The 16,137-nt window shown below is 39.8% G+C and overlaps 1 protein-coding gene across 6 annotated transcripts in view; it reads right to left on the bottom strand.

The window, feature by feature from the left end:
* TNRC6B (trinucleotide repeat containing adaptor 6B) overlaps positions 1 to 16,137 on the bottom strand; it is a 244,734-nt gene that overhangs the window by 145,176 nt on the left and 83,421 nt on the right. For 3 of the 6 annotated variants that reach the window (XM_047066093.1, XM_047066095.1, XM_047066104.1), the window contains one exon: positions 4,682 to 4,749. The exons of 1 other annotated variant lie outside the window; for it this stretch is intronic. In XM_047066093.1, the coding sequence (XP_046922049.1) occupies positions 4,682 to 4,749 (68 nt within the window). Of the gene's footprint in view, positions 1 to 4,681; positions 4,750 to 6,448; positions 7,296 to 16,137 lie in introns of those variants that run through there. 2 more of the 6 variants (XM_047066091.1, XM_047066092.1) reach the window with 2 other exon arrangements.

Genomic DNA, 16,137 nt, shown 5'->3' with positions numbered 1-16,137 from the left:
AAGGTATTTTATTTATTACATTAGGGTAGGGACAACTTCTCTAAGCAAACACAAAATACAGAAGCTATAACAGGCTAATTGATTTTACCACATAAAAATGTTTTTAAATTTATTCGTATGAAAGATACCCCAATGTTAAAAGGAATGAGACAAAACATTTAAAACACCTCAAAAGACAAAGTTAATATCTATATTTTATAAAAGACTCCTACAAGGGTGCTGGGGTGGCTCAGTTGGTTGAGTATGTGACTCCTGATTTTGGTTCAGGTCATGATCCCAGGATTGTGGGACTGACCCCACATCAGGCTCTGCACTGAGAGTGGAGCCTACTTAAGATTCTCTCTCTCTCTCCGTCTCTCTCTCCATCTCTCCTTCTCCCCTGCTTGTACTTTATTTCTCTAAAATTAATAATAATAATAATAATAATAATAATTTTAAAATATATAAAGGGTTCCTACAAAACTATCAAAACAATCCAATAGAAACATGGGTCTAATATGAAAATAAGTGATACATAAAATTGAAAAATCTACAGCCGATAAACTAACAAAAGACATTCTATCTCATTAGTGAGCAGAAAAGTACAAATTAAAACTATTAAATATTAGGGGTGCCTGGCTGGCCCGGTCAGTGGATTATGCGACTCATGATCTCAGGGTTGTGAGTTCAAGCCCCACGTTGGGTGTAGAGATTACTTGAAAAAAAAAAAAAAAAATATATATATATAATAAAATACAAGAGTGACAAAAATTTAAGGCTAAATAATTTTTTTGTCATCAAAGGGGAGAAGAAATGGGCATTCTCATGCACTGTTGATGGAAAGGATCATGGGTAGTGCTTTCTCAGAAGGCAATTTGATAGCAACCACCTCCATGTAAAAAAAGTACATCCCGGGGGGGCGCCTGGGTGGCTCAGTTGGTTGGGCGTCCAACTTCAGCTCAGGTCATGATCTCATGGCTTGTGAGTTCCAGCCCCGTGTCGGGCTCTGTGCTGACAGCTCAGAGCCTGGAGCCTGCTTCGGATTCTGTTTCTGTCTCTCTCTCTGCCCCTCTCCCACTGGTTCTCTCTCTCAAATATAAATAAACATTAAAAATTTTTTAAATATATTTAAAAATATTTTTAAAAATACATCCCGTGAACCAACAGCTCCATCTCTAGAAATTTATTCTACAGAAATACATCTGTGAATAAAGATATAAAAATAAAGATGTTCAATAAAGTATTATTTGTAGTAATCAAACTAGAGACCACCAAATCATCTAATTAGAGAAGAATTATAGATTATAGTCCATCCATTCAACAGAACATTCTGCATTAAGAGCATGAAGTAGACTGTGAAAGATGGCAAATTATAAAAGCAAGTCACAGAAGAATTATGTTGGGGAAAAAAAAATCCCTATTTAGTTGTTGTTTTAAAATATACAGAAAACAGGGGCACCTGGGGGGCTCAGTCAGTTAAGCATCCAACTCTTGATTTTGGCTCAGGTCATTATCTTGTAGTTTTGTGAGTTTGGGCCCCACATCAGGCTCTACGCTGACAGTTGCAGAGCCTGCTTCGGATTCTTCCTCTCTCTCTGCCCCTCCCCCACTTGCACTGTCCCTCTCAAAATAAATAAATAAACAAATAAACAAATGGATAAATAAATAAATAAAATATACAGAAAATGTTTACAAAGATCAGGAGGGGAAGAAAGGTAAAAGAAGAGTCTCAGTTTTATTTCTGTGTCTACATTTACCAGTTGAATGTTTCATGACAATCGTGTACAGTTGCCCCTTGAACAACATGGAGGTTTGGGGCACTGGCTCCCCAGCATGGTCGAAAATCTGTGAATAATTTCTAACCCCCCAAAACATAACTACAAACAGTCTGTTGATTGGAAGCTTTACTGATAACATAAACAGTCAATTAACACCTATTTTGTCTGTTACATGTATTCTATGCTGGTTTCTTACAATGAAGTATGCTAGAGAAAAGAACATGTTTTATTTTATTTTTGTTTCCAGTTTTTATTTAAATTCTAGTTAGTTAAGATTTAGTGTAATACTGGTTTCAGGAATTTAGTGAAGAAAATGTTTTAAAATCACAAGGAAGAGAAAGTACATTTACAGCATGGTACCGTATTTGTCTGGCTCAGTTCTGGAGCGTGTGGCTCTTGATCTTGGGGTCAAGCCCAATGCTGGGTGTAGAGATTACTAAAAATAAATAAACTTAAAAAAATTCCATGTATAAATGGACTTGCACATTTCAAATCCATGTTGTTCAAGAGCCAACTATATTATTTTTATAATTTAAAAAATAAAAGAATAAGTTGGAATTTCATAAGTCATTCAGCAATGTGTACACTTCCAGGATCTAGAATGTAGTATTCAGTTCCTTGATCCTACCGTCCAGGAGTTTATCATCCTCTGCCAACTACACTTCTAAGATGCAATGTGTGTGTGTGTGTGTGTGTGTATGTATATGCATATCTTTTATATATATAAATACATATATTAAAATATATGTATATATTTTATATAAATAAATACATATATATGTATATCTTTTATATCTTTGTATATATATGTATGTTAAAATATATGTATATATTTTATATAAATAAATACACATATATATATACGTATATCTTTTAATTTTTGTTGCCTCAAACAAATGAACACATGACCTTTGCACCCCACTCCCACCAAAGAGGTAGACAGGTCTATGAGAGGAGTGCCTAGTGAGAAGAGTCATTACAATATAGGACAGCAGACCAGGACCAGGAAAAAAATAAACAAAACAAAACAAACAAACAAACAAACCAGAAGCAAAACACAACAGGATTCATCTGTGAAAAGGCACCATGAGACTCAGAAAACAAAACAAGGTAAGAACACAACGCAAGTCCACCAGCCTGTCTGAAGCTCTCTAAAAGAAGCGCCGTTTGTATAACATAAAACTTGTGGGAGAATCTGCCCCAGCAGTGCTTCCTGAATACCTAAAGAAGTTGATACAGGATAGGGGCTACTGGAGCAGGTTTTTAAAGATAAAGACTGGTTTGTTTGGGAAATGGATACCCTCTAGAGAACAGAACTTTCATCTGTGTTTCAAAAATAGGCTTAATGCCGTTTTCATTATTTCCCCCAACTCCCTCTTATCCCTGAGACTTTGATCTTAACAACTGCACAATTTTGCTAACCACGGTACTTTTCAGGAACACAGCTCCCAAGGCTGGCAGAGGATTTGGGTCAGGGAGATATTATAAAACACTGTAATGCCAGAAAGATCCAGATTCAAATCCTAACTTCCATTTCAAGCTGCATTCCCATGGATAAGTTACCTACCCTGATCTCCGAGTAAAAGGGTACACTATAATGAATGGAGAGAACATACACAGCATCTAAGCAAAGTGCTTTGCGCACAGAACACCCTCATCAAATAGGAACTATGATTTTTATATTGTAAGACCTCTGACCAGAGGGTGGGGCTGGGGGAGTGGGCAAGAGAACAGGGAGATGCATCTGAAATGTTCCTGTGATTTCACTGGGACTAGATGTTTGGCATTCTACTTTGCTGAAGATGAACTGATTCCATGAGCCCATGTAGAATATAAGTGCATTTCACAGAACACAGCAAAGTTAGGATTTATATTGTAAGCTATTTTTAAAACTGCCTGGTTAGCAAATTAAACCAGCTGTGAAAATATCCTGGTTTCCATTCACAACAAATACAAGACAAACATTCTCCTTTAATGAACCTGGCCTCATGGCAGCATAACATTCTGCATAATTCATTCCTAAGGGTTTCGGAGACATACTTTTCATAAGACAGATCAAAACTAAACTATTTTCTAGGAAGAAAAAAAAAAAGATGAGAGAGGAGTTTCTCCCTACAGATTTTCGGTAAATTCCATGAATCACTTGCTATCCCATTCAACTTAGGAGACTACTGTCTGAATAAAAAATAGCAGTCATGTCAGTATTTCAAGGCAGTCTTAACTGTTTTTCCTTTAAAAGGGCATATGAAACACCAGTCTTCTCTGCAACACAATTTTTCAAGTTCTGTGGCAGAGGGAGGAAAAAAAAATCTATTCCCTGTCACCAAAAAGCTACCCGAGGACTCCCAATTTCAGATTTAAAACTGATCGCTCTTTAAGAAGTCAGGGGAGAGATCTTGAATAATTTAGAATGTTGGCTAAGTTATATTATTTATATTCCTGTTCCTTTCGGGAAACAATTTGTTATTTAAACAAAGAACAGAAGTATAAATAACTAAATAGAATAGAATTTCAGGAAGTACATTTCAAATAAATTCACACTTGGAATGCAGGGAAGACAGTCTATTAATTTAGCGTACTTCCTAAGGACATAGCTAAGAAAAGAATATACCATCTTAAACTTTCTTTGGAAATCAACCAGACTGAATTAGTTCAATTTGGAACATCCTGAGCCTTAAAGCCTTTGCTAAAGTGTAACACAAATTTTGATTAGTCAAGTGTGAAAATCTACAAAGCCAACTTTCTTGTCCCTCCAGTTAGTCTGTCTATAAATAGAAACTATGCATTAATAGCCACCAAAGCAACTGGTGAGCTCCACAATGTGCCCAACATATACATCCTCTGCAAACACGCTCTCAGCGTGTTTAACCAAAGTGCTTCTGAAGATCTGTAATAGGACCCTTTTTAAATAAACTGTGACTCACTGTTTGCTTTCTTCACCAGGAGGTGGAGTCTTGCCATGCCCTTCCATTACAAAATCCTCCTGTTCCACCTGCAAAGGCAAGCACCACAGGTCAGAAGTAGTCAGTAACTAAGATGCAACTCAAAGTTCCAGGGCCTGCCCTGTGCAGAACCACATGGCCCCTGTGCTATACTGTCTGGCACAGGAGCCTAGGCCAGTGGCTTTCAATTGCCAAATTTGCTCAAGGCATCTCTCCTTAGGTGCCTAGATTTGCAGAACAGAAAAGGAAACACTGTTGACTTGCAACTTACATAACTGTAACAAAAGTTAACATCCAGAATATAATAAAGAATTGCTAGGAATCAATAAAAAAAAAAAAGACAACATACCTGAAAGATTTACAAAATAACTGAGTAGGAATTTTACTGAAGAACATGCACAAATGAAAAGATACTCAGTTTCATTTCAACCAGGAAAATGCAAATTACTGCAAATTAATTTCGCCGCTACCAGGTTGGCTAAAATTCAAAAGTTGGGCAATACTGGGACACCTGGGTGGCTCAGTCGGTCAAGCTACCAACTCTGGTTCAGGTCATGATCTTGCAGTTCGTGGGTTCGAGCCCCAAGTCCGGCTCTGTGCTAATAGCTCGGAGCCTGGAACCTGCTTCAGAGTCCGAGTCTCCCTCTCTCTGCCCTTCCCTTGCTTGCTCTCTGTCTCTGTCTCTCTCTCTCTCAAAAATAAATAAAACATTAAAAAATTTGTTTTTAAAGCTGGGAAATACCAAGTGTTGGCAAGGGCACAGAGCAATAGCAACACTCATCCATTCCTGGTGGGAAGGAAAATTGATACAACTACTTTTCAAAAGTTTGCCACTATCTGGTACGCTTGACTATGTATTTACTGTACAAACTAGTGGTCGCACTTCTGGATAAATATTCTAGAGAAACTTTTACACACATATAAAATAGTATTTTTTTAGTATTTTTATTTTAATAGTATTATTTTTAACAGAAAAAAAAAAACCAGAACAAATATCCATCAACAGTAAAATAAATATACACACTATGGTGTTTCCAGACAACAGAATAAACACTATTCTATATAAAAATGACTGACTATAGCTACACACTGCAACCTAGATGTGTTATAAAAACACAGTATTGTGTGAAAAAGCAAATCACAAAAGAATACACACACAGTATAATTCCATTATATAATGTTCAAATATAACATTTTAAAACTGTATGTATGTATGAGTATATAGACATGTATGTATATACATAGTTTTTTTTTTCCAACGTTTTTTTTTATTTTTATTTTTTATTTATTTTTGGGACAGAGAGAGACAGAGCATGAATGGGGGAGGGGGCAGAGAGAGAGGGAGACACAGAATCGGAAACAGGCTCCAGGCTCTGAGCCATCAGCCCAGAGCCCGACGCGGGGCTCGAACTCACGGACCGCGAGATCGTGACCTGGCTGAAGTCGGACGCTTAACCGACTGCGCCACCCAGGCGCCCCTGTATATACATAGTTTTTAAAAACTATTTTTAAAAAAGGAATGGCATACCAAATTTAGGCTAGAGATTATCTTAGGAAGGGAGGGAGGGGATTCAATAAGGAAGGGGCATGTGGAGGATCCTGGGGTGTGGTTATATTCTATTTCTTGGCCTATGTAGTAGGTAACTAGGTGTTTGTTTTGTAATTATTCTTTTAACTATGTTTCTTTCCTCCCTATGGTTTTCTTCTCAATACAAATTTCAAAGTGAAAAAAAAAAGAAAGCATTTTACCATTCCAGATGGCTTATTGACCTGGAAGATCAGTGACCGAGATAGAGCTACCTCCACAAAGGGGACTATTAGTCCCATGAAAACTCCCCCTGAAAGGCATAATTTTAAAAAATCAAACAGATGTACTCAAGGAAACAGACAGGGCTATTCCCAACTCAGAAAAATACAGTCTATTTCTTACAAAACCTAATAATCTGGCAGACAACATACACCACGGTGAAACCCAAAGAAAACAAAAGGTTTTCCAATTCTGTCATCTTCTCCACAGTCCCTATTTCCCAAGAATACTAGAGAAGACAGGACAGAGTTTAGAGGCTAAGTTTCAGAAAGGACAGGAAAATCAAGAGGTGTTCATAATTTCCATTAAAAACAGGAGGAGGCATAGGCAAGAGTAATTAAAGACACACACTGTGCATACTGTAAAATTCAAACCAGGTTCTGACTTGATTCTTAGGAAATTCCTGACTCTGCAACGTACTGGACTTAGCCAAGGAGAAGGAGGATTCTCCCATCCTAAGGTTACATTTAGGACGTAAAAACTCTAGAAATAAAAACAGGATTGCAGAGGGAAATTTATGAGGAGCTAGAGATGATCTGGTTGGGTTACAAGAGTGCATACCTATGTTTTAAAAAAAAAAAGTCACAATGTACTTAACTATATAAATGTTATGCCTTAATTAGGAAAAACAGGTGACAAACTGTTTAAGTTTGTTAAGCTACTTGGAACCTCAACCTTCAATCATTTGCTTAAAGACAAGAATGACTATTCTCCCACTTATATATATTATAGAAATTTCTTTGACCCTTCATCTTTAAGAATGCTGTCTAGGGGCGCCTGGGTGGCGCAGCCGGTTAAGCGTCCGACTTCAGCCAGGTCACGATCTCGCGGTCCGTGAGTTCGAGCCCCGCGTCAGGCTCTGGGCTGATGGCTCAGAGCCTGGAGCCTGTTTCCGATTCTGTGTCTCCCTCTCTCTCTGCCCCCTCCCCCATTCATGCTCTGTCTCTCTCTGTCCCCAAAATAAATAAACGTTGAAAAAAAAAAATTTAAAAAAAAAAAAAAAAGAATGCTGTCTAAAGAATTCTGAATTGTGCGTCTTGGCCTCTGCTTAGTTGTTTTTTTTTTTTAAAGGTTTATCTACAATCAATTTCTAATTAAGTACAATCATCTAATGAGAAGTAATGATCAAAGAACCCACAGCTTCTACAATCTCTTCCATGTGGGCTCGCAATCTTTAACCCCAGCCCCCATGTTATGCATACTAGTCCTCCACTTGGATGGCCCAGTAAGTTCCAAAATGAAATAATATCTTTGTCTTTAAACTTCCTCTCCTTTTTATATCCCCTATCTCTGCGAATGGTACCATCATTCACTAAACTCCCCAAACAGGAACCCGACACATGTATCCCCCACTTTTTGAAAGTTCGTGTTATACCACTTCACTTTTACAAAAGGCCTATTTTCACTAACCAAAAAAAAAAAAAAAAACAAACACAAACCTGAAGAGGATTTTTGCTTTTACAAAAAAAGAGGTAAAAAGCCAAACGGCGTTCAGCGTTGGTTTTGCAGCCAGCCCGCTGTAGGGGCAGTGCACACCATGAGCCCCAAGAAGGGCAGGGCCAAACTCCTTCCCTGAGACTACAGTCAGCATCTCAGCATCTGTGTCCCAAAGTATCAGAAAAGCCTAGGAGCGGTTATTTTCTGGATTTGGGAATGCTCCAAGATTTTTCCATATAAAGAAATGGTCACTGTTTCTTGGCTTGGTGCAACATTTAGACTTACGAAAGATTTCACAGGAATGCTCTGCTTTCTGATAGCAGGGGAAACCTGTCATCACACAAGAATCTAAGGTTCCCTCCTTAACCCCACATCCTATTAATCACCAAGTATTGTGGCTTCCACCTCTTAAATGGCTCTCCCCTCCACCACCCCTTCTTTATTCTCTTTAACTGCCATCATAGTTAAAGGCCAGCTTCTCTAAACCTCACTACTGCACAAGCCTTCTCACTGGTCTTTGTGCTTCCGGGTCCCATTTCATTTTAAGGCATCTTCCAAACCACTTCCATCAAGTGGGCTTTGTAACATGCAAATCTGATTGCATCGCTCCCCTCGAAATTCTTCAGTGGTGCCCCATCACCTATGCTGAGTTCATTTGTCTAAGCCATCTTTTTATCCGCCTCTGCCTCCCCTACCCACTCTGAAGCCCTGGCGGAACATGCAACTCTTTAACCCCCTGTTCATTTACGCATACTGTTAGCATTTGCCTAGCCGCCCCGGCCTTCTGCCCACATACAATTCAAATTGCTACTCATTCCTTTAAGTGCCAATTCAAATGCTTTCCCCCAGACACGGTCTCCTGCAGCAGGGCTTACACCTTTTCTCAGCCTCCATCATCTCAGGAGGCAATAAAAATGGTCCAGAAAGAACACTGCTCCTTCTTGCCACTTCCCGTTCTTTTTTTCTGCAAATTTCAAGAACACTAGGACTTCATGTGATGGTCTCCACCACTCCTCCCCCTTGATCTCATTTGCAGGAGTTTCAAGATTTTTATTCATAAAACTTGCACCATTACCCTCACCTTTCTCCCACTACCATTCATTCATTCAACAAACATTTACTCAGCACATATTACACACAAGGTGCTGGGCTGAGATAAAGGCGAAGACAGTAGTCTCTGCCCTCAAAAAGCTTGCAGATTAGTGGGGAAGACAACCAAAAACCAGTGGGCACTGTGTGGTGACAGATGGTAGCTACACTTGTGAGCACAGCATAAGTACAGACGTGTGGAATCCCCTGAAACTCATGGAACACTGTGCGTCAGCCATGCTCCAATTAAAAAGACATCACCATCGAGTGTGAAAAAGCAATGCAATCACACAGGAAGGGCGCTTGACTCAGCCTAAAGGAGTCAGACACACCAGACCTACCCTAAGCAGGAGACTGACCTCCTTCCTAATTCAGTGAGGAAACAGGCAGGACCTGGACTGCTCCACACCGAGGTTTGTCACAGAAACCTCCCTCCCTCCACGTGAACCTGTGAAGAGCCACTGCAGCTCCTACGTCTGCTGTTCTCTGTCCTCAAGAGTCCATTCAGAGCCTCCTGGCAGGCATTTCAGTGATTCTTCTCCTGGACACCGACTTGTTGTTAGGATGTTTCTGTCTTACCAATCCCTTACCTTTCTCTCTTCTGCTCCAGGAGTGCAGAGCATAGCTGGAGGAAGTCACAAAACTGGTTCCTTTTCAAATGTACGCCAGTTCACTTCCCCTCAGTGCTCACATGGCAGCACCTGGCCTGTAAGGCCCTTCTTCGTCTTTTCTGCTGAGCTGTTACTCAGTCTTCAAAGACTGGTTCAAAAGTTACTTTCTCTAGGAGGCACTTTTGACAACTATCACTGCCTCCTCCAACCTCCCAAGGTGTTCCTTCCCATTCACCCTGCAAGGCCCAGCCAACAGCTGCGGCCCTTTGTTCACCCACTTCCCCTCTGCTGGAGAGCCTTGAAGGGGAACAATGGGATCTTTGTGTACCCCAGAACCTGACACAACCCTTCTAGTGGGTCATTCATTCGACATACCTTCTGAATGCCTTCCCTGTGCTAAGTAAGCGCTGGGTTGAATAACTGAATGAATGAATGAATGTCTGACCTCCTACACCACCGTCCTCACTCATTTATTCTGTACCTATTCCACTCTCCTCCAGACTCCAAACCCATCCATCAGGCATCCTCCCTAGCCTGTCCTTTCTGAAGAGGACAATGCAGAAGAAGATCATCCTGAAAGCCTATCTCACACAAAGCCCCTGTTTTCCTGTCAGGATTGTGCAGATGAGCCTTCACCTTCACCCACTGCCCCCTCTCCCCTGCTCAGCAAGGCTCCCCTCACCACTTACATTCTACATTCATGACCTGCGTCACAATACCTCCTCCGGGACCTTACTGTCTAAGGAAGTCTTTCTTCCTTTCTACCAAATCCAACTCCTCAACTGACGAATATGTTATAAGCTCTTCTATTCTGAAAAATTATTTTTGGCCTTGTGATACCCTCCAAATATCCTCTTGTTTTTAGCCTTTCCTTTACTATCCAAATTATTAAGAGAATAGACTATACTCTATTACTTTCATGTTCTCATCACTGATCTGATAAAAAAAAAAGTTATTGAGGTACTACATACATGTGATTTTAAGTCAAATAATACCACCAAGCTTACAAATAAAAACAACACTTCTCCTCTGCTGCCCTCCGACCCAGACCACTCCCCGTGCCCCCCCCCCAACCCCACCACACATGGATCTCTTTTCCCCCGTCCGTCCAACAGAAGACACCATTTTTGTCCAAATCAATATTCAGTGCTAACAGTACTATAACTAAGTAAATAACAGAGACAGCTGAATCATATGGAACAGTATAATCAAATTTGCTTTTCTTGTACAATTCTTTGTTTTCCCTAGAACTAACAATTACTACTTTCTTTCAGTTTTGGGGAGGCTTAGTATTTATTATGTATTTTTCACTAATTCATCCTCAAACTCTCCAACAGAGTTGTAAATCTCCTCTTAATAAATTCAAACACTTCAGGTAATCTATCAATTTCATTCCAGTCTTGGAGACATTCCTCAGGGGTTTTCTCATGTTCCAGTCTAGATTGTTTGCTTTCTAGGCCGCTAAATTGCTGACACTTTGCCAGGGATGTCTTTTCCCCTTCAGCTCTGAAATTCCTGGCTCTCTCTCCTACCCTGGAGCATCTGTTCCCCAGATCCTTTGTCTTCTTTTATGGTTTAGTCTCTGGTTTAGGTGGAACATATATTCTAGTGAATGCCTGACAAAAGGTATATGGAAAGTAAAATTTTTGATCTCTTGAATGACTGAAATGTCCTTATTTTATCCATATATATTATTGACATTTGGAATATTTTTTAACCCACATACATAATCAAATTAGAAGTTCAAGTTAGTAGGAGCGCCTGGGTGGCTCAGTCGGCTGAGTGTGTGACTTCAGCTCAGGTCACGATCTCATGGCTCATGGGTTCGGGCACCGCATCGGGCTCTGCGCTGACAGCTTGGAGCCTGGAGCCTGCTTTGGATTCTGTGTCTCCCTCTCTCTCTGCCCTCCCCCACTCGTGCTAGTCTCTCTCTCCCTGAAGAATAAACATTCAAAAGTATTTAAAAAATAAAAAAAAAGTTCAAATTAGTAAATCTTTCTCCCTCCAAAATTTTGGAGACACACTTCATTGTCTTCTAGTTCCCAGAGATGCAATATAGAAATCTGACAATATTCTAAATCCTAATGTTTTGGCCATGACCTGTTTCTTCTCCAGAAACTTGCAGGGTCTTTCACTTCTCCTCAGTGTTACACAAATGCAAACCTCGAAGTATGGTTCTTTTTTTTTATTTATTCAGCTTCTGGGTAGGTACTTGCAATCTAGAAACTCGGGTTCTTCAGGTTTGGGGCATTTTCTCTACTTATTTATTTGACAATTTTATCCCCTCCAGGAATTCCTTCTTCAATATTGAATTTACAGGATTGATCCATGATTTTCTTTTCTCTCCACCTGTATCTCTTTGACTTTTTCTTTTACTACCTGGAGATTCTCTCAACTCTACCTTCCAATACTTCTAATTTTTAAAAGAATTTGTTATTTTGACTTAGTTTTTGAAAGCTTTTACTTGTTCTCTGAAGTCTTTTTTTTTTACAGTCCTATTTTTGTTCCATGATTATAATACCAACTCTTATCTCTGAAAATATTGTTTTGTTTTGTTTTAATTTTCTTTCACTCTCTATATTACCTTGTTTCCTCTACATTTCTCTTTTATATTTGCTTTGGTCGCTATCTTCCAGTCATAGGTTTTTATCAGATGTCTGATTACCTATGATTATCTACTGATATTTATTTATTTATTTTTAATTTTTAGTTGTATTACTTTTTTTTTAAATGTTTATTTTTGAGAGAGAGACAGAGCATGAGCAGGAGAGGGGCAGAGAGAGAGAGAGGGAGACACAGAATCAGAAGCAGGCTCCAGGCTCTGAGCTGTCAGCACAGAGCCCAATGCAGGGCTCAAACCCATGAACCATGAGATCATGACCTGAGCTGAAGTCGGATACTTAATTGACTGAGCTTCCCAAGCGCCGCTTATTTATTATTTTTTAAAGGAGATGGAGGTTTATTGAATACACTGCAAAGGAGCAGTGGGCAGGACAGCAAAGGAGAGAGGATCTGCAGTGATCTACTGATATTTAAGAGATAAGCCTGAAAGGGGCACCTGGGTGGCTCAGTTGGTTAAGTGTTGACTCCTGATCTAGGCTCAGGTCGTGATCTCACAGTTCATGGGTTTGAGCCCCGCATTGAGTTTTGTGCTGATGGCACAGAGCCTGCTTGGGATTCTGTCTCTTCTTCTATCTACCCCTATCCTGCTGGTGCACACGTGTGCATGCTGTCTCAAAACAAACTTAAACAATTTTTTTTTTTTTAATGAGCAATTTTTTACTCCTGCTCCCCCTCCCTGGGCAACCACTAACATGCTTTCTGTCATTATAGATTAGTTTGCATTTCTAGAGTGTATATACAGGTAATCACCGGGACATACTTTTTTTTTTTTTTTTTTGGTCTGGCTTCTTTTGATCAGAATTATTCTGAAATTCATCCATACAGTTTCATGTATCAGTAGTTCACTTCCCTCTTATAGGGAGTACTCCTCCACTGCATAGAATCTACCACAATTTGTCAGTCACCTGTTGATGGGTGGCTGGGTTGTTTCCAGACTTGGGCTATTGCAAAAAGCTGCTATGAACATTCATTTAGAAGTTTTTGTACACTTTCTTTTTCATTGGGTACTTAGCAGTGTATATTAGTTTGCTAGGGATGCCATGACAAGGTACCACAGATTGTATGCTTTCAGGAACAGCAACGTATTGTCTCACACAGATCTGGAAGCTAGAAGTGGGAAATGAAGATTTGGCCAGTGCTGGTTCCTTTGGAAGGCCGTGAGGGAAAGATCTGTCCCAGGCCTCTCCCCTTGGCTTGCAAATGGCCGTCTTCACGTTCACATGGCGTTCTCCCTGTGTTTGTGTCTGTCTAAATTTCCTCTTTTTATAGACACTAGTCACACTGGATTATGGCCTACCCTAATGACCTATTTTAATTTGATTACCTCTGCAAAGTCCCTAACTCCAAGCAAGGTCACATTCTGAGGTAACGGGAGTTAAGGCTTCCAACGTGTAAACTGGCACAGGAGTGGGGGCGGGGGAGTGAACAGGGAACACAATGCAGCCTCTAACGGTGGAACAGGTGGATCATAGGGTAGTGATATGTTTAACTTTTTAAGAAACAGTCTCTGTATTCCAAAGTGGCTGTAGCATCTTATCTCCCCACCAGCAGAGTATGAGAGTTCCAGTTCTTCCATATCTTACCAACACCCAGGTCTTCCTTTTCTTTTAATGTTTTATTTTTGAAGAGAGATCACGAGTGGGGGAGGGTCAGAGAGACAGGAGGACAGAGGATTCTAAGTGGTCTCCGCACTGACAGCAGCGAGCCCAATGAGGGGCTTGAACTCACTAACCTTGAGATTACTCTGAGCAGAAGTTGGACACTTAACCAACTGAGGCACCCAGACGCCCCAGTAAGTCTTTTTAACTTTAGCTACTCTAACTGCTTTTTTATTTTTTAATTTATTTATTTTTGAGAGAGAGAGAGAGAGAGAGAGAGAGAGAGAGAGAGAGAGATACAGTAATCAGGAGAGGGGCAGAAAGAAAGAATCCCAAACAGGCTCCGCACCGTCAGCGCAAAGCCTGACACAGGGCTTGAACCCATGAACTGTGAAATCAGGACCTGAGTGGAAACCAAGAGTTGGATGTTTAACTGACTGAGCCACCCAGGCGCCCCTCTAATTGTGGTTTTAATTGCATTGACATTGAACATCTTTTCATGAGTTTCTTTGCCATCCATTCTCTGGTAAAATGCTGTTCAAATTTTTTACCATTCTTTTTTTTTTTTTTAATTTTTTTTTTTAATGCTTATTTATTTTTGAGACAGAGAGAGACAGAGCATGAATGGGGGAGGGTCAGAGAGAGGGAGACACAGAATCTGAAACAGGCTCCAGGCTCTGAGCTGTCAGCACAGAGCCCGATGCGGGGCTTGAACTCACGGACTGCGAGATCGTGACCTGAGCCGAAGTCGGCCGCTCAACCGACTGAGCCACCCAGGCGCCCCCAAATTTTTTACCATTCTTTTAAGCAGATTTATTTTTCTCTCTCTCTCTTTTTTCTAAAGTAAGCTCCACGCCCAATGTGGGGCTTGAACTCATGACCCCAAGATCAAGAGTTGCATGCTCTATCAACAGAGCCAGCCAGGTGTCCCGAAGCATCTTTACTGAGATACAATTTACATGCCATAAAGTTCACCTGTTTAAAGTATATAATTCAATAGTTTTTAATATTTACAGAGTTGTGCATTGATCACCACAATCTAATTTTAGAACATTTCTATCATCCCAAAAAGGAAATTTGTCCTTATTGACAGTCACTCCCCATTTTGCCCTCCCTTCATCCTTCTTTCCAGCACCAGATAACCACTAACCTGCTTCCTGTCTCTACAGATTGGCCTATTCTGAACATTTCATATATAAATGAAGTCATACAATATGTGGTGTTTTGTGTCTGTCTGCTTTCACTTGGCATAATGTTTTCAAGTTTCATCCATATTGTATCATATATCAGTACTTCATTCCATTTTATGGCTTAATACTGTCCCATTGTATAGATATACCATATTTTGTTTACATCACCAGTTGATGGATATTTTGATTGTTTCCACTTTTTTGCTATTGTAAATAATGCTGTTATAAACACTTGCATACAAGTTTCTGTGTGGACACAAGCTGTCATTTTTCTTGGGTGAATACCCAGGAGTGGGATTGCTGGGTCATATGATAACTGTATGTTTAACTTTTTGAAAGCCTACCAAACTGTTTTTCAAAGTGGATGCACCGTTTTACATACCCACCGGCAGCGTCCAATGGTTCTAATTTCTCCACATCCTCAACCACACTTGTTATCACCTGTCCATTTGATAACAGCCATCCCAACGGGTGTGAAGTGCTATGTCACTGTGGTTTTGATTGTAGTTCCTTAATGAGTAACGATGTTGAGCATCTTTTCATGCGCTTATTGGCCAATTGTGTATCTTCTTTGGATAAATGTCTTCCAATTCTTTGCTCTTTTTTAAAAATTGGGTTATTTGTTTTCCTATTACTGAGCTTTCAAAGTTTTTAACAGATTTAAGAGATTCTAGATACTAATCCTTATTTGGGCAGATGCTGTGCATGTGTTTCCTCCCAATCTGTGGCTTGCCTTCTCATTCTCACTAACAGCATCTTTCAAAGAGCAGAAGTTTGCTGTGAGATCTAAGAAATCTTTGCCTAACCACAGATTTTCTCTTACATCTTCTTCTAGAAGCATTATAATTCTAGATTTTACATTTAGATCTAAGATCCATTTTCACTTAATTTTTATATATGCTATAAGGTCTAGATGTATGTTTATTTTTTGCATATGGATATCCAACTGTCCTAACACCATTTGTTGAAAAAAAAAATCCTTTCTCCATTCAATTGCCTCCACAAAATTGCCTTTATCAAAGATCATTTGTCCATATATATGTGGGTCTATGTTGGGATCTCTCTTCTGCTCCACTGGTCTCTT

The sequence above is a fragment of the Lynx rufus genome, unplaced genomic scaffold (genome assembly GCF_022079265.1).
Source record: "Lynx rufus isolate CCGP_SWC_20201006 ecotype Redwood Valley unplaced genomic scaffold, mLynRuf1.p SCAF_7, whole genome shotgun sequence".
NCBI classification, from domain to species: Eukaryota; Metazoa; Chordata; class Mammalia; order Carnivora; family Felidae; genus Lynx; species Lynx rufus.
This window is presented reverse-complemented; position numbering and strand designations above follow the sequence as displayed.